The sequence below is a fragment of the Desmodus rotundus genome, chromosome 6 (assembly GCF_022682495.2).
Source record: "Desmodus rotundus isolate HL8 chromosome 6, HLdesRot8A.1, whole genome shotgun sequence".
Taxonomy (NCBI): domain Eukaryota; kingdom Metazoa; phylum Chordata; class Mammalia; order Chiroptera; family Phyllostomidae; genus Desmodus; species Desmodus rotundus.
Genome location: NC_071392.1, coordinates 78,397,700 through 78,416,569, shown reverse-complemented (window position 1 = coordinate 78,416,569; position 18,870 = coordinate 78,397,700). Strand labels below are relative to the sequence as shown.

Here is an 18,870-nt window from a genome sequence, read left to right as displayed (position 1 = left end):
AAAATTCAACATTTAAAAATAAAAACTAGCTGGCTAGTATTGTAATTTTTAAAGGCCCAAGCCAGAACTTTCAGCAAAATATTCTTTTTCTATACTTCATTCCCAACATCTTGGTTTTTATACTTAACATGTATGGCAATAACTTGCAGTGAGTGTATTTTCTTCACGCAGCTCTTCCAATTTGTGGGCTGTAATGTCTTTGTCCACTTCCGCAGTTCTCATCTCAGATGCTAAACACCTCTGGAGGGAATGCACCTTAGAAGCTCTGTAGATGGTCACCCATCACCCATGCAAATGCACACGTGTGCTTGTGTGTGGGGGTGGGGGCGGACTGGTGACCTTATGTTTGATGATGAGACTTTTTACTTTTGGATTTTTTCCTTGTTTACAGGAAGGTCTTTAAGAAATTGTTTAGAATACCTGAGATATTGTTTAGTATGCCCGCGTTAGATGTGTGTCCGGGTCACCTGTGTTCTGTTAACGCACATGGACTAGCTTTCTGACTTTACGAGAGCAGAGCTAGTTCACGACTAGATCTTTAACACCTCAGGACCTTGGGTTCTAAGGTATATATCTCTTTTAAACGTATGCGGTTCTTTTTTCTTTTGTCTGAGTAGTTTTGATAGCTGCTGGTAAAGATGGCACCCAATGTCATTAATGGTTTGTCATTAACAACATCATTTTACATGCAGTAAACCTGTACTTGGTTTAAGAAGCTTGGGGTGGACGATCACTTTCCTCTGGGCTGGAATTCGATCCCTTAGTTCCTCAGCCTGAACAGTTGCTGGGAGCTTTCCAGCGTCCCATCAAATGATGGATGAATGGAAGTCCTACTCACAGGAGGGGTATTTTTAAGCCAGAAAGATAATATATAATTAAAATAATAGTCATAACCATAAAGCACACAGGATATCATGTCAAATAATTAATAATTCTCTGCCTACCCAGCAGGCAAAACCAAAGCAAAATCATGTTCTCCAAAGATAGAGAAGGGTCTCCTGATGAGCTGTGGTGGGAACAGTCGGGAATTCTGTACTCACAAGACAGTTTTTGAGCTGTGGATTTTAGGCAAGTCTTTTTTTATCTACAACTGTCTTTTTTTTTTAACTAAAAATTAATAAAAACAGAAGAGGTGGGTACAAAACTGTACTACTATGCAGTGCTGTGTAGTGAGGCTTTCTAATGGGATTATGCAATTTTAGATCTTTAAAAATGGTCAATGATGTTAAAGTATCAGTTGCCATTTTAGTTTCATCCATTCTTGAGTTTCTTGGCAGCAAACCTCTGGTGCCAAGGGACTCTGGAATTTGAGGTTCTAGGGTTGCCTGCTTCAGGATGGTCCTGTGGAAGATACCTGTACACGCAGAGTGACGTGAACAAAGCTAAGCCCAGGCCAGCCTGGCCCTTCCAGCGGGTGGGTGATGGTGTCCTCTCATCCCTCCCAACCATCTGGACCCAGGACCTGAGGTGGCTTATTCACATCCTGTCTTGTGGGCTCTGTTGCTTTCCATCTGAGCCATCCACGGTTTGGGTGCATTCTCTCCCTCCTTTCTGACCCTTCTCTCCCGTCTTACTTGTCCAGGCTTCTGTTTATCACTAGTTAACCCCCACAGGCTCATCCCTTAAATTCATTTTCTTGGTCAGGTAGGCTTGGAGGCTTTAAATGGAAGCTAAAAATTTTTTGAAATCCTCTCACTATCAGGTTTGGGTTAAAAGGCCAGGTACTTCATGCCTTCCTTCCAGGTGGTCATTGCTGAGAATTTAAGAAAATAGTAATTTTTATCATTTTAACGCTTTTCTAAATTTAGTTTTTCTTGGAATACAGTGGAGCCACAGCTTAAGGATTTAGTTTTAAAATCACCATGTGGATTTCATTTGTCAATTATACCTCAGTAAAGGTGAAAAAATAAAATGAATATCTGACACAAAGATTTCTTTTTCTTTTTTTTTTTAAAGTTTATTCTTAAGAGTTCAGCACTGGAAATTTTTCCTCCCTTACTGGGTTAGGTCATTTCTTTAGTTGAGCACTAGAGGAATTGTCGGCTTTCATTTAAGGGTTTGTGGATGAAAACCATGTATCTTAACACAGTAGAATTCCACTCACTGGGAAGAGAGGCTCAGTCCCTGAGGGCCTGTGGGGCCTGCGGCCAACCCAGCTCACGCAGTAATTGTCCCCGTGTTGTTCAGTGTATTTGTTGGATCAGTGGTGCAAATACCTTCACACAGGTATAGGGCGGTTCAGCCAGCATCTCTGCATTTAAGCACCTCTGAGGTTTTTCATCTCCATCATAAAACAGATTACATATGTAAGTACCTGGAAATGGAAGTATTATTCTCCACAATGTGGAATAAGAAGCCAGAGATACTGTAGTGTAATTGCACCTTAAGTTACATAATTCCAAACACATAGTGCTCCTTTCTACTCGGTACCATGTCAGCCGTGGTCCGGAGTCGAGACCACTCTGCTTTCCATGTAATGGGAACGTTCAGTGGTAGTAATCCCAGTCCATCCTGTGGCTGAATTTGAAAATAAAAGCCCCTTCCTGCCCCAAGTCCATGTACTCAGATGGTCTTTACTACATATAGCCCTTTTTACTACTTTTTCCTCTTGCAGTTATAATTGTTATTCTTAAAGTTTCTAAGCTTACTAATGATCTGTGACATAGAGTCCTTGTTTATTTTATAGATCTCGGTTTTCTGAAACTTGGTTTTCTTCGTAATTGATGAATTTGATTCAACACGATCTTTTCTGCAGGACTCGATGCACGCTTACAATTACGTGTCTTTCAGAAACGGGCAGTGGCTGGAGCTAGCGTCGTTACAGCAGGTAGAGCTGCTCACCGGAGAACTCTGAAACCCTCACAGCTCGTCCACAGTTGATTCAGTGTTTATTTAATGTTTATGTGCTGGGTATCATGATGGGTGTTGGGTGTGTGTTTTTTTTAATGGATGTTGGGAGAGAACTGAGCTGATGAGGTGATATGTTTCAGCGCCTTTCTTGGTGATATTTCATGTTGAAATATCATGTTGCTTTGTAACGTGAAACTTGTACATTATAATGGAGTCACAGTATGCCTGTTTTCAGGAATGATATATAAAATATTTAACAACAGGTCTGTCACTGTCACTGCCCAAGCGGAAGAAATGTTAGCAACCCTGTACCACTTCGTGTGAGCCGAACAGCAGCTCAGCCTGAACTGAACACCACCTGCACAGATCCGACGTCTTACATGTTACGTGTCATGCAGTCTGTTTTTACAGGGAGCCATGGAAGAGATAGAACTGATGTATCTGTTATGTGCTTTTCCTACTTAGGTCAAAGATAATTAAAATGCCCAGTTTCCTCTCTCATTGGGGCATGCTGGACCACTTTGCATGTATGTGAGCAACTCTTGTTGCTTTTGTGCATTTCACCTTCACACTGCGACCTTAGTGCCAAGTTATAATGCAGGCAAGTCTCCAACGCAGTTCTGGAACACGGTGTCTATGATGGAGACAATTACTGAACAAAAGTGTATTAGCAAGCAGGTCCCAAAGGATTCGTACAGCCCATTCTGTAAAACTCAGCGCAGTGCCAGTCCTCTGTTCTCTCAAGTGCTTTCTTTGCAGGGAAGGTTCACCTGAGGCAGGTGAAGCTGTGTGTAGTTGTCCTGAGATAACCAAGTCTCTCAAACCAGTGGTTCTCAACTGGGGGCCACTTTTGCTTCCCCGAGGACAGTTGGCAATGATGGAAACATTTTTGGTTGTCACAGGTCTCAGAGGAGCGTGGTACTAGTGGTGTCACAGAGGCCACGTAGGTCGCTTTCTAGATGTGTGCCAGAAGGGACAGAGGACACGCAGGAGGCTGTTGCAGTGTGTTATCTCCATGTTGCAGTATGTTATCAGCGTGGCAAAGCTAACAGGTAGACCATGGTTCTTGAAGCTCTTTGGGGAAAACAAAACAAAACAGAGACAAATGGGTTCGATCACATCCTGGGGACTTGGGTGTGAGTTCCAGATTTCGGATGAAGAATTCTATTGAAAGAATGGCCTTTGTCTTTCATCTCTTGGTCTGTTTTCAACTTATATCGGGCATTGCTGTGTTAGTGGACATAGTGTGGTTTAACATTTCAAGCTGGGGTTTGCTCATAGCTTATGCTTCTGACTCTAAGTAGTTATTGAAAGCGACACTAAATTTGACAGCAGGGTGGACATCATTTCAGTTCACCTAGATGAGTTACCCTTTTGAAGGTCACCTTCTGGTGTGGTTTGGAAAACAGTGCTGTGAGTATAATTCTTTGCTTATTATTAATGCCACTTGATAACGGCTCAGTGAACCCTAAGTAATTTCTCGTTTATAACAAAAGCCTAGTGTTCAGCTAATTGAATACATGGCTACTTTAATTATTTTGTTATGGCTAATTGATAGTCACAGCGATCGTGCTCTACAGCTTCTAAATGTAATGTCACCGTACAAGTTTATGGTTCAGCCCCTGGGATATTTCAGTTCTCTGTTTTATGTTAACGTATAATTATCTTAGGGTCCTATATGTTGTCCCTTGTATGTAATTGACAGGGAATACAGCTCTTCTCCCTGCTCTTGATTCCTGTGTGAATCAGAAGACAGATGGGTAGATAGATTGACAGACAGACAGACAGATATAGACATTTATTTGGTCTACCACGGATTATCCGTATTATTGTGAAAGATTAAATTTTCCCAGTCCATTATATGTGTTTCAGGTTTTTTATAAGACTTAGAATGACAGGAAATGAATTACAAGGATTTCCTGTTTATATTGATTTACAGTTCTTGCCTTTTCTCAATCCTAGTAATCTCGGGCTTCATAATATCATCCCATGGAAAAATTGAGCAGGTTCCTGCTTTGTTTTCTCTACTTTGAGCTATTAAAATTGAACACTGACATTTCAAGGAACTTTGTCATTTAAAATGTACAAGCTTTCCCTTAGCACCGAATGTTTCTTTAACATACCTTGTACTTGATGCATGAGGCAACAAGTACTACCTCCGAGCTAAGAGATTGTGATGTCACCAGCTTCCAAATGCCACGAACCCTGAGCAATAGATACCTCAGTCCCTAGGAGCGCCCAGGCCTAGGAGAGCTGAGCCACTATGCCGAAAAGTTTTTGCTATGAAGACTTTTCTGGGAGCCTACGAGGGAAGGTAGAGGCCCTACCAGCACAGTGTGCCCTACCCACAATGCCAGGTTTTTCTTCTGTTGACCTTTTTGTCCTTTGTTGTTAACCCTTTCAAAGACATTTTCAAATTATGTCCTCCGCTACCTGGAGACATACCTTTTTATTCCTTTGAAAAAAGAGAGCAAAGATAAGGCAAAAAGATAGGCAAAAGATAGTGATAGGCAAAAGTAAGTGATGTTTGAAATAAAAAAGTAAAAGCAGCAATGAAGAGAGGAGGAGCCCTGACCGGCGTGGCTCAGTTGGTTGGACTCGTTCCGCAAAGCAAAGGGTCCCTGGTGTGATTCCCAGTCAGGGCACATGCCTGGGCTGTAGGTTCAGGGCATGTGTAAGAGGCAAGCGATCAATGTTCCTGTCTCCCGTCGATGTTTCTCTCCCTCCCTTCTCCTCTCTCTAAAAATAAATAAATGAAATCTTAAAAAAAAAACCCACACAATGAAGAGAGGAGGTTGTTAAGTACATAAACTTTTCAATTTTTTCAGGAAAGAGGCAAGTCTTTAAGGAAGGAAATACATGTATACTTCGTCTTGTATCTAGCTGCCCACATGTTTATGTTGGGTTTCTTAAAGGAAACTTGATTTTCTCCTTTTCTTTGTTGCTCTTGGCGCATGTGGCCTGCTCCTATTTTCCATAGTGATCATGTAAGCTCTTTCTGCCGTGTTTTCAAGCCCAGTCATTTCATCTCGAATCTAACAGGGTCTGAAACTGCACATTTCTTGTAGTGGGAGGAATAGCAAACAGGAGGTGGGGGGAAACTTTTCATACTCATTTTTTCCTAAGAAGTGGTTGTACTGTAACAGTAAATACGTTGGGATCCACTTTGTTTTTACACGCTTACTTATATATATATTAGAGTCACACATAGAAGTTTTATCTCCTTGCCCTTGGTTTACTGCTTTTCCTTGAGTTGCGTGTGACTCTCCATCCTCGGTGGCTATTAGCTTAGTCAGTGTCTCCCAGGCTTATTTAAGCGTTAGGATTCATCTGGTGTGACTTTCCCTCCCAGCATCACATTAACTGTTTCAGAGCGGTGTGCCGCGAAAGTGGTGTAGCCATGTTTCTTGTGGTTACTCTCCCCAGTGATCTCAGACTATTGATTCCGCCGGCCATCTAAGGAAAGATGTGTGAAGTCAGACCGTAGTTGGGTGTTTTCAGGCCTTTGGAAGGAGGACCTCTTTAAAGTCCATATCTGATCTTCGGGCATGTTGCATTAAAATTCGCAAGGATTACATCTGAAAATGTAAATGAAGATATTTTTGTATATCCTATATTTGGGTTGTAATCAGCCCCTCAAAATTAAACTTGTTGGTTGGAGTAGCCCTCAGTAGGCTCAAGCAATGTTCTTGTCGTTAAAAAGAAAACAAAAACCAAACCTCACGGTGTACCTAACTCTACACGAACGAAAAAACATTTAGTGCAAGTGTTTGAAGAACCATGGTGGGTAAATGTCATGCATTGAATGGGAGACAGAATCAGTGCCAATACATTAAAGATTTAGTAGGTAAAATAATCTCCAGGCTGCAAATAACTGTGTGAGTTGTTAAATTGTTTTTTGGTTGTTAATATGGTTACTTAATAGTTCACACTCTCAGCCTTATATATGTTTTCATCTCAGAGTCAGGGATAAATGAATGTGGTATTTATGTTTTAAATGACTTCTGATTACAGAAGTCATAATTGCTCTTTATAAAAATATGGAAACTAGAAGTCCAACTAAGAAGTACATCCCACTATGCATATCATATCCACTATTAACTTCTTACATACTTCGTTTTTCTTATTTCCTTATAACAAAGCTCTCAACTTTCCCTCTCCTTCCTTTTTGCCCCTAACCCCCATTTCTTATCCAAAATTAGGAATGTAGTATACATGCTATTTTATGACCTGTTTTCCCCACCATGATAGTTTGAATTAAAAAATTACTCTGTTGAAACATAATTTTTAATGGCTATCAGTGGTTGATCATTGTGCATAGACTGAAGTCCATACAACCGACATCCTTGCTGTGGGACCAAATCCTTCTTACACTGACCTCTGGCCCGTTGCTGCGGCCTCTGATTCAGCCGAATACAGCTGGTACCAGGGAGGAATGTTCACGCTTAAAGCAGAATTTAATTCAGTTTCGTTGTTCTACTGTCATTTTTAATTTGGAAAATAGAAGCAAAATTAACTAGAAACCACCCTGTTATAACTTTTGTTGACTATCCTTTTGGTCTTTTCCCCCCCTTTCCTACAGAAAAAAGATCATGCGGTCTTTTCTGTGTGTAGTCTTTTTCTTTTTTTACTTAGTATATTGGGAATATATTTTTATTTAACGCACTTAGATTAGGTTTTATTTTTGTTCCTTGCATTTCTAATCTTTGCATATTGCTATAACTACTTAAGTTCTAAAAATAGTGTTCAGGTCTCAGTGAATGTGTACATTTTTAAGCCTTCTAACATTTTGTCAAATTGGTTTAGAAAGTAGTTATACCAGATTACCTTCTGACCATGTGTAGAAGCACCTGCTTTCCTGTACCTGTACCAGCGTTGTTTTGTATTTTTGTGATGGTGTTTTATTATTTTGATATTCGTGATTTGATTTCTTCTACGGCTGAGTTTTCTTTTTTCCTGTGTTTATTTTTTGGATTTTTCTGTGTGATTTACCAGTCTACTTTATTTGTGGGGTGGGGTAGAGGGCTTATTTTTTAAGTGCTCTATAAGTTAGTAACATGAATTCTCACAGCTACATGTTCTTTTCTTCTTTTTTTCACTTGGTTTAATGTTTTTTTTGTTTTACAGAGGGTCTCGTAAGTTCATTCTTTTTCATTTGGTTATTTTGGGTGTTGAATTTAGGAAGGTCTTTTTAGATCACATACACAGTCGTGCTTATTTTCTCCATACTTAGCTTGGCTAAACATTCTTTCTCCATTTACTTTTTAAAAATACTTATGACGGACTGGCAGGTTTTCACTGTGTTGTACAAAGGAGCCATAGATTAGGTACTTACATATATGAATGTGTTTTTATCAAATCTTAAGATTGTATTTGTTTTTATTTATTCATATGCTTTCATGTATATGAACTGCTCATTGAAATCTTCACTTTGAACTAATAGCCTAGTTCATTTAAATGTGTTCTAAGTTAAGCAAGTCTGTCCCCACACCAGCCCCCTACTCCCCAAATGCCTTCTTTGCTTTGCATTTTAAGTAGATATTATGCATCAGATTTCTTTCTGACATTAGGAAAAAACAGTTACTTATATTGTTAAATAACTGTTTGTTTGTTTGCTTTTTTTAACATGCTGCAGGACATTGATGCCAAAGTAAGTAGCAAAACAATGACCTGTGTGGAAAGTCACTCTTAGAGAGGTTGAGCCGGGTGACACTTGATCACCTTGCAAAAAAAAAGAGAAAAAAAGTGCTTGGCCCAAAGATGGGAATGCCAAAGTGCATCCTCCCTTAAGTTCTTAAAAATTCCTGGTCAGGCGTGGATTCAACATCCACTGAACAAAAAGTATGCTAAAAACATTTCTAACGTGGGGTGATATAGGGAGGCCTGTTCCCTCAGAGAAGAAGGGTCATTTAAACGATGACTGAGATGCAAACAGTGATTTGAAAAAATCATTATTTTGCTAATCAAAAAATATGTAAGTAACCATCTTTATCATTGTTTTTTAAAAATCAATATTTATATTTTTATTTTGTAAATAAGATCTTGTAAATTAGAAGTGGGAAAACGTGTAAATTACTTTCATTATTATTAATGATTTTAACTATTTACATAAACATTTATAGTAATTTTTTTTACCCTCTCTCTAAAGACAGCTGCTTCATAAAAAGTAAATAGACCAATGCATGTGCTTACATCCAGGTTTCCTGGGTAATTTAAGGGTTCTAAAGAATAAAGTTCATGTACAAAATGTTACTTAGGCATTTTTTTGTTGTTCAAGAAAGGTTAATAACCATGTGTCTTATGCCCAGATTAAAATCAAAGTTTTATTGTGCAAAATATTAATCCTGGAAATTATTTTCCATGAGAGAAGTTAAATAAAACTGTCTCTGCTGTATTGTGATACATTTGGACAAAGTAGGACACAGCTGTTACAGTAAAAAAAAGGAAAAACAATGTGGATGCATTCTTTACATTTAAATCCAGCAATCATCGTCTTATTAATGTTTTCCTATGGCAGAGACCTAATAGTTTGCAGAAGTCTTCAGCTTTTTATATTTATTTCTAATGTAATGCATACTTGACTTTTGCTTTGCTGTTGCTTTTTCATAATGCAGTATATTCTTCATTTCCTTTTTTAGGCTAAGCTGCTGGAGGAGAAGGATCGCGTGATAAAGAGACAGGATGCATTCTACAAAGAGCAGCTGGCCAGACTGGAAGAGAGGGTATGCCTATTGCTTGTCACTGGTTCTTTTCTACCACCCATATGTAGCTCTCCCATAGATACATTTAAAAATCAATAAATTAAAATTGAAACTGATTTTTCTAGTTAAATATTGGCCAGGAAGTGAAGAAGCCAAGCAGGTAGATTATTCTCAAAAGAGAATGTCATTTCTGCTGTGATAGCTTTGCATACGGTGGCATTATTGGTTTGTTGATGCATTTTACCACTCACAAGCCTCCCTTGTTTTTCTTTAAATGTTTGGGAGCTGCACTGTCTCTAGGTCACACAGTGGAGTGCTCATCATCATCATCATCATCATCCACAGTTTCTTTTCCTTTTTCCTTCCTTTAAAAAATTTTTTTATTGAATTTATTGGGGTAACATTGGTTAATAAAATTATATAAATTTCAAGTGTATGATTCTGTTAGAGTACTTAACGTTCCCAAACATTGACTAAACTTGAGTATGTTCTTAGAAATGATAGTGTTTTGAAGCATGTGTTTCCTTTGTGAAAACTCAGTTTCACTGCATTTGTGGCTAAGAAATGAATCTCTGTCGCGCGTGGTAGACAAGAGCAGAATACAGTAGAACTTGGGGAGAAGAGGTCGGAGCAGGAGTTGAAGTAGCACCCGTAGTCGACATGGCCCTAGAGTTTGACCAGGACGCAATGGAGGAAGTTACGGCTGAAACAAAAGGCAGGAATGGGACCTCGAGCCTGTGAACAGTGCCCCTGTCAGCAAAGTGGATTTGTCTGGAATAACTCCATACACAGACTGTGATACTACAGAGCTTTCTTTCTCTCCTGGTTGATTGAGGCACCCCATGTTCAATTTGTTTAGAGTAGGACTTGTAATAAGAAAGTAGGTAAAATTCGAAATACGTTATTAAGCCCCATTCAGTACACTTACTTCTATGTTGAATATGTTCGTCTGTCTCTGTCACGGAACAGTGCTGCTTGTATGTAGGGCCTCGTTTCTCATTCGTTCAGCAGATACTTAATTACCTGACATGTGTGAAGCCCTGGTCTAGTGCCACAGCCACACTCTTGTGGAAAATGAACTAAACTTCTGCCCTCATGGAGCCGAAACTCTGTTAAAGCCCAGTGTATGTGTTGTTGGGGGTGGTGAGATAACGTGGTGAACAGTAAAGCCAGGGAAAGGCAGTCCCAGGGCCTGGGCGTGTAGGCTCCGGGTCAGGTGCACAGGGAGGGCCTGTCCGCACATGACAGGATGGCGTCTGGGAAGAGGGCCGCAGTAATGGGGAGCTCCCAGAACCCTCAGGCAGGAGTGTGGTTGCCATGTTTAGAAGGGCCAGAGGTTTTGTGGGTAGAAGAGTATTGTGGCTGCTGTCTTGAGCAGGAAACGAAGCCAAAAAGTCCTAGTAAGTGGTATGGCAGCAATTCAGAAAGGGATGGTGAAGGCATGGGGCAGGGTGCTGAGCAGTGGAGGGAAAGAAATATGTTTGGATATTTCAAAGGCAGACAGCTGACCAGATTTGCTGGTGGCTTTGATCATGAGTGAAAGAAAGAACTTGAAAGTATTCCAGGTCTGTGGCTTTTGCACAGGATGGATTTTTACATAGGATGGATTTTCCACAGGGGAAGACTGAAAATATGGATTTGGATGTGTGCAGTGGAAGAAATTAGGAGTTTGATTTGGGATATGTTAATTGTGGCTTATTTCTTAAAACATCCAAGTGAGATGTTAAAGAAGCCTAAAGTGAAGTGGCTCGGAGCAGAAGTCAGCACGTTTTTCTGTAAAGGGCCAGGTAGTGAGTATTTTCAGCTTGGCAAGCGCTGTGTGGTTCCCGTCACAGTTAACTTAGCTCGGCCACGTAATGTGAGCGCAGCCGCTGCCACTGTGTCCGTGAACAAATGCCACCGGGTTGCACTTTAGGGACCCTGGAGTTTGAAACACTCTTTTGATTTTTCCCCCCAGCCATTTACAAATGTAATGCTGTTGTTAGGGCTGTACTGAATCAGGTGGCAGGCTGGACTTGACCTGTGAACTGTAGGCTGCAGACTCCTGGTTGAGAGCACAGGCTCTGACATCAGCCAGCTTGGATCGGAACCGGCATTTCCCTGCTGTGGCCCTTGGAGCACCTTACTGAAGCTTCCAGTTTCCTCAGCTATAAAAGGAGGATATGTGCATACTTACCTCACTGATTTGTTAAATGAGCCAAATCTCAGAAAGCAGGGGTCCCCCACCCGCGGTACCGGTCTGCAGCCTGGTAGGAACCTGGCCACAAGCAAAGCTTGCCTGGGCTCTGCTCCTGTCTCCCCCCACCCCATCCACGGCAGGATAGGCAAGAGAAGCTCAGGTTCTAGGAAACGAGCCCGTGGTGCCAAAAAGGTTGGGACTGCTGTCATAAAGCAGCTGTCAGAGTGTCTAGCACAGAGTCACCACTCAGTCAGCAATGCTGCTTATTTTGCATCTGTCCTTCCAGGGCACTCTGCTTGCTGTGGTTAGCCATTGTTAGCTGAACTGAATGGATGGGGGTGGAAGCTGTGAGGTGACTGACTCAGCACCTGCTTTCTTCCCACCCAGTCATACTTTACTTTGCCATCAAGTATTGCTGTGCTTGAATTTGTATTTTTTCTAATTTCGTATCTGTATCTTTTGAATTGGTCATTGATCACTGTTAGGTACAAGAAATGGCACTGAAAAATGTTCACCCATTTCTCATAAGTTCACTGATTTGAGGCAGATAATTCAGTGGTTGGTGTGAGGAGCTGAGAGTTGTTCTTGGCAGATGAACCTGGTCTGCTTGGCAGCTGACTATTGTCGCTTTTGGCCCCAGGTGAGAACAAGTGGTGGGAGATCAGGTGGATGTAGTGTAGTGATATCAAGTAGTTGTGATTAGAGTGTGTTCTTATTTAGGCAAAATATATACGATTTTTCCTGTTTGAAGATGAGTCTGGAAAGTAGTTATTTAGGAATTTTAACTGAAAGCTGAGAAGCCCCAGTGAATTAGAAGACTCCTGAGAGGGAATAATCACATTACTAGTAGTTGCTACTTGATAACTCCGTATTTAATAGCATGTGGTAGGAAGTGTGCTTTCCGGGGGGGTCAGAAGGCCTGGCTTTGCCGTCTAGTTATTTGACAATTTACCGAATCTCTGTGGTTTCTGGGTCTGTCAAGTGGGGAGAATGCTCTGTTCCTTGCTCATCTTGCTGAGTTATTGGTGGGGACGAGATAAGGTGACAGATTTAAAAGCACCTAGAAAACTGGGAAGGTCTTAAAAAATAAATATAAGCTGCTGCCATTAAAGAATTTTACTTGCTTTCCGTTGTGTCTAAGATATTAATAATCATACAGTCACCTTAGTATTAGTCACCTTCCTGGTGTCTTCTGCCCATTTCTATAAAGTCATGTTTTTGTTTGTTATTGCCATTCCTAAAATACCTAAGTCGAGTTTTGTCCACATAGGATTTTATCTAGGACTATTTCAGAGACATTCAGGCCCCTGATGAGGAAGCAATCTCTAGACTTATTGCAGGAAACATAAAAAGGATTTTGCTTGTACTGTGATAGTGAAAAGCACAATGTCTAATCATTTCTACTAGGGATTCTCCAGACTTTGCATTAGAAGGCATGGAAGTGCTGAATCCAATAGTGCATAATGTAAAAAAAAAAAAAAGCTGATTTTAATATAGCATGCAGGATCATTAATTTACTGTGAAATTCAGGTTACTTGTGGTTTAAAAGTGGATATATGTACATATCTCTCTCTATTTTAACCAAATGAAATGATAAAACCATCAACTGGATACCATGTGGTATATTATTAATGGAGAGGGGACATTGAGTATTTTAAAGAATAATTTGAAGGATGATTTCTAAGATCTCCTTATCATCTGCTCATCAGCGGGATCAACAAACACAGTAAATGTATATAGTACCACTTTTCTGTGACTCATAATCTTATTACTTGAACTATTTATTTTCATTGACCTGATGCGGATTTCTTTTGATATATGAACCCAAGTCCACTGAATATGTGAAGCACATTCACTTCTTGGTTTGCCTCTTGGACTTATTTCAGTAAACTCATTATCAACTAGATATTCCCTTTGGGGAATGGGGCTTCCTGCTCCCAGGATTTTATATTGGCTAGTTCACCAGGTATCTGAGATAATTTTCCCCTTCCTTTAACTTGTGAGGTGTAACAAGTATAATTTAAGTGGACGCCAATTTCACACCTCTTAGAACCAGCATTCCAGTGTTCTGTACTGAGAAAGAAGGTCAGGGCCATTGAAAAAGTTTTTCAGGTCCTTATTTCATTGTAAATGTTGCCAGCTTTTTCCAATAACAACGTCATAGACGTGGAGTACATTTTTATATTTTAAGAAAATTAGAATCACATGTAGGTGTGTGACCTTGCAACTGAGCAGCCTGGGGCCCAGCGCCTGCCATCATGTACAAGCATAACACAGAAGTAGGTGAGGACGGAAAGAGGTTTTTATTAACAGGGCTTCCAATTTGGGGGAGCTGAGGTCTCACCTGCTCCAAGCCATTCTCTTCTGCAATACACAGAAATCCCCTTGTTAGCAAAAAGACTGAAGTGCAAACCCAAGCTCAGCAGTGCCCCATCATTCCTTACCTGTCCTTTTGGAGCCCTTGGCGGCTACACGAATGGGTCTTGTCCCTCCAGCTTTCAGGCGCACTGTCTCTCTGGGGTGCACACTTGTGGGTTCCAGAGTCACCATCCTCTCGCACAGCTTTCTCTTTCCCAAGGTTTGGGGTGCACTGCCAGATCACTCCCGCCAGTTGTGCAGGGGAAGCTCCATCTGTGGGGCCCCAGTGCCCAAAGCTGCTTGCGCCCTTGGGGGCCAGGAACCTAACCAGCGTGTGTGTCTGTGTGTTGCTGTCAGGGCCCAAGCTGCAGGGTCCCACGGGCGTGCTCCATACCCCACCCCACCTCACCCCACCGTGACCAGGGGTGAGAAAGAGAGCGTGCTCTTCTATGCGCTTCCTCTTGTAATTAACGCCTGGGCCCAGGCCCCCACATGTGACAGCGTCTAACTTTTCATCCAGTGGGGGCTAATGCCCGCAAGTGTGTCAGTCCCCCGGTGTCTCTAAAGGGGGCAGAAGTGTGTGGGCCACAGCTACGCGGCTGCTGTTTGCAGGCTGCATCCTGAGCTGCTCAGCTGCCAGGCACTGCGTAGGTGTGTGGGTTCTCCCAGCGTTGGCTTTGTTTTCAGTAGCCCCAGGGTGTGGGGAGGCTGTCTTGCAGTTTCTGTTACAATTTCAATCCAGGCAGCCTCTGGCGCTTCGTGCAACCCCCTCCCTTGGGGGGCGGAGAGGTGCCTCTGGTCCCTAGCCCACCCTGTTACAGGGTGGAAAGCTGGAGGGACAAGACCCATTCTGTCTATCTAACCGAAAGAAAACCGAGTATTAATTCCTGGTTGATGATTTGATGAGAGGAACCTTTCAAAGAGCCTTTCTTCAGAAGCCTTCCCCAAGTCCCTCAGGGAATTTTCCATAAACCTCTCTCCATGGTGCCATATTTTATGATAATTGAAATTAGTTCTCTGTGTTTATCCTGTAAATTCCTTGAGGGCAAAGGTTATTTTCTTATTTCTGTATTTTCCACAACCCACACATTGTAAGAGTACAGTGAACGAATCCTGGACTTACTAAGCTTATAGCATAAAGTCATGTCTAAACAATTAGTGTACAGTGTCTGTTCACAAAATGCTCAGTATCTTCAGTAATGGTTTAAATTAACAATTTAACCCGCAGGAAAACCAAGTTTAGCTTTGACCATGTGGTTGTTTACCTCATGTTCCTCCGAGTAGCTCACAGTAACATGTGCTGAGCGCTCGCATTGTCCAGGCACTTTGCACAGATTGTCATTTCATCCCCACAAACAGCCCTATGCAGCTGCCACCCCTATTGCTTAGACGAAGATCCTAAGGCCTCGAGTAGTTTGCCCAAGAATGTGCAGCCAGAGCTTGACCTGGACCCGAGCCAGGTCCAGCCCCTGCGCTTTTAGCCACTCCCCAGTACTGTCTTTAACACCTGTCAGTTCTGCACTTAAGAAGTTAAATCTTGCTGATTGTTTTGTTAGTTCTTTGGGTGGTAAGTTAGCTCTTTGTGGCTCCTAGTAAAACCTTTTAGATCCTGTTGTTATAATTTGATTAATGCCACCTCATTACCTGAAAGTGTTAAGCACTCAAAATGCATAATTTTCTCCCCAGGATTTAGTACTTCCTGGGAAAATTGGGCCAAAAGGGAATAAATAACTCTTATAACCTAGCAACTATAGCACAATACTCCTAAGGATTATTTTAATATCTAGTTGTACTACTTTTACTTTGAAGTAAGACATTTATAGTCATTGGAGCAGTTTGAAAATATTTTTGAGGTGTTCGTTTATTCATTCATTCATTCATATGTATGTTCATAGTATTGCTACAGGACAGCCATCCATTCCACTCCAGAAGGAAAGCAAACTTTCTGTTCCTTTTTGATAAACTGTTTTGATGGTCATTTCATGAGAGTCTGGATTACCTGCATTTTCTTTAAGAAAAGTATTTTCCAGTAGTCTGTTAGTCCTGTGGGAGGGAAGTGAGAGGAAGGACCAAGGCCAAGGGAGAGGAGGGCAGAGCCCAGATTCCCCAGGGAAGTACCAGGATGAAGGACTCCTTTCTCCCCAGGATATCTTGGAGACATGAGTTCTTTGGTGATTAGTGTGTCTTGCATGCCTAACTTCTCAATTATGAAGTTGAATTGATTTGCTTTACTGCATCCACTTTGCTCTTGGCATTCCTAAGAATGGTGGGGTTTGGGCACAGCGTGAAGAGAGCTTTAAAAGCCCTGGTGACTTCAGGAGCTGAGGGAGATCAGAGAGCTTAGTTAGATACAGTTGCAGTCTTCAGATCAACAGGGTAGTAGGGTAGGTATTGCTTTCTGTTTACAGGCTTCTGTCGATTTCAGCTGCAATTTGCATACACGCTGCAGTCAGTCCCATACAATTAAGAAGGAGAGGGAAGTGTACAAGCTGGGCAAAAGAGAACAATGCAAAGAGAATGGTGAAAAATAAAGTATCATTAAAAAGAAATGCACTTTATTAGTTCGTCACCTGTGGAGAGAGTTGCTAATTAAATTCCGAGGTCACGCTTACATCAAGCAAGCAGTTTTTAAAAGCTGTTTACCTGTGGTAGGTGGCATGTCTTCGTTGCATCATAAAGCGTCGGACTCCTCTGTATGATTAATTGGCTTTTTTGATTGTTTGACTTCTTCCTTGTCAATTAGTACCTTCGTTTCTGCATTCCTCTGTGCAACGCTTGGGGGAAAAATGAGGCCAACAATGATGATAAAGAGAAATGACAACAGAACAGATTATTGTCAGCTCAGTGCACTCCTTATGGGAAGAAGTTACTGTGCATTTTTACTGCCACATAAAGTCTGTCATTGTAAAATATTTTATCGAGTGAAGCTGGGTCAGCCTTTTCAAGTGATCAATAAGGATACAATCACAGACCAGTGACATCTGAGATACTAAAGTATAAACAACCCTTTTGGGGGGTAGGGAGATAACTTAAACTCAGTTTATGGGGTAAAAAAATCCTTTGATATTTCCCCCTCCGATGCTTTCTAAACAGTTGTCTGTAACTGATATACACTAACTTATTGTATATACTTTGTCTATACCATGTGATAAAAGCACACATAGCACAGTACAGTTAAAAGCATAACTTTTTGATAGCTATGGCTTAATAGGTTATGCTAGTTTGCATTTGTCAACCTAGAGAGACATACTGTTTTTTTGACACTGGGAAATTGTGTACTGGCTTCCTCATTCATCTTGAAATCAAGGTGGAGTCCCAGTAGCCTCTGTAGTCACCAAGAGTTACAGGAACAGATGTGGGTGGGTCTCTGGTCTAGGGGTTCGGTCGCTGAAGACAATAGGAGCCAATGTCACTTTTAATTTTAATGCCAGCACAAATGACAGAGATGTCAGTAAAATGGTTTGCAGTATGTACCTTGAGTTGCTCTCAATTTTTTCATCGGTAGCAAATACTGATAGTTCAAATAAATGCCCTTAGATGCTAATTGTTAGGCAGAGAAATGAATAATGCCCAGTATCACCATATCTTTTGTTGATGTAATTGACACAGTTATTTATAACTTAGGTTCAAATACTGAACCCTTTTATTCTTTTATCTGCCCCTAAAGGAAGTTTATTATTGTGGATATTCCAAAAGTGGCAAGCAAGATGCTCTTTTAAAAAAAAAATCATTCTCTGAAGGGGAAAATCAATACAGTGTGGTAGAAATGGGGGTCTTATCCTTAATTCATTATTGAATAGGTCCTCCAAACACATTGGTTTTTTGTTAACCTCTCTGAATTTTCTACTGGGTAACCTTGAAATGCTTTTTTAATCTGGCTTTAGGGATATGAGACTTCCATTTTTTTTTGCCCCCTAGGATAAACTGTTGAAAGTGTGTCCCATTAAAATGATCCCCTTAACTGGAGCCAGCTTTTCTGTGCCTAACTTTAGAGGAAAAATTTGCAAATCATGGGATCACACTTAATTTGGGGCTCTCTTTCCCATGTAGGCTGTCAAGAAGTATTAACCTCCAGGTAAGATGAGAACATGGAGCACAAAGCTATGAGCTGATGGCACACAGTACACCAGGTATTAAATAGCAGTATCCGTCCTGCTTGCTACAGTAAATAGGATTTCACCATTATGATGTGTCAGGGCTTTCAGTGAAATCAAATTTACAAGACACTAAACTGCCATCCTCTCTGCTGAGCAGCTTTATTCTGGGATCTTGGCTTTCATATTAATCCTGTTGGTAGGAAATACTTGTACCAATTGTGCATGGAAATTATAATTTAATGACCTCTTCCTTTTCTCTATTCAGAGCTTAGAATGGATCCCCGTGCTTTGCGGTGATAGCCCCAGGGCTCTGAGAAAGCGATAATGCACGGTTAGGCTTTAAAGCCCCGCATTGCCTTTCTGTGAGTGCGTGTAACGATCGAAGTACTGACATGACTACAATGTGGGCTGCACACTTCCTCAACTCTTCACATTTCTTTTTCCTTGTGAAGCACTGTGCAGTCAAAGAGACTCTGTTTACCGTGACAGTTCTTTAAAATGATATGCCACTTGCACGGGTAAAGGCAAGGTAAGAAATAAAGTGTTAGAAAATCCAGGGGAAATTAATTCCACTTTTAAAGACTCTCTTCATTTTGTCTAGGGAGGCTCAGCAGGCTGTTTTATTGGGAAATACAATGAATGCCCCCTTCCCTTTCTTTGGGATCTTTTCTTGCTATTGATAAGG

General features: G+C 41.1%; 1 protein-coding gene across 4 annotated transcripts in view; it reads left to right on the top strand.

Moving 5' to 3' along the window:
• Positions 1 to 18,870, top strand: part of CHCHD3 (coiled-coil-helix-coiled-coil-helix domain containing 3) — a 261,885-nt gene that overhangs the window by 153,197 nt on the left and 89,818 nt on the right. For 2 of the 4 annotated variants that reach the window (XM_024554979.3, XM_024554977.3), the window contains exons 5-6: positions 8,486 to 8,500; positions 9,489 to 9,572. In XM_024554979.3, coding sequence (XP_024410747.1) covers positions 8,486 to 8,500; positions 9,489 to 9,572 — 99 coding nt within the window. The remainder of the gene's footprint in view (positions 1 to 8,485; positions 8,501 to 9,488; positions 9,573 to 18,870) is intronic. The other 2 variants (XM_045191092.2, XM_024554978.3) reach the window with 1 other exon arrangement.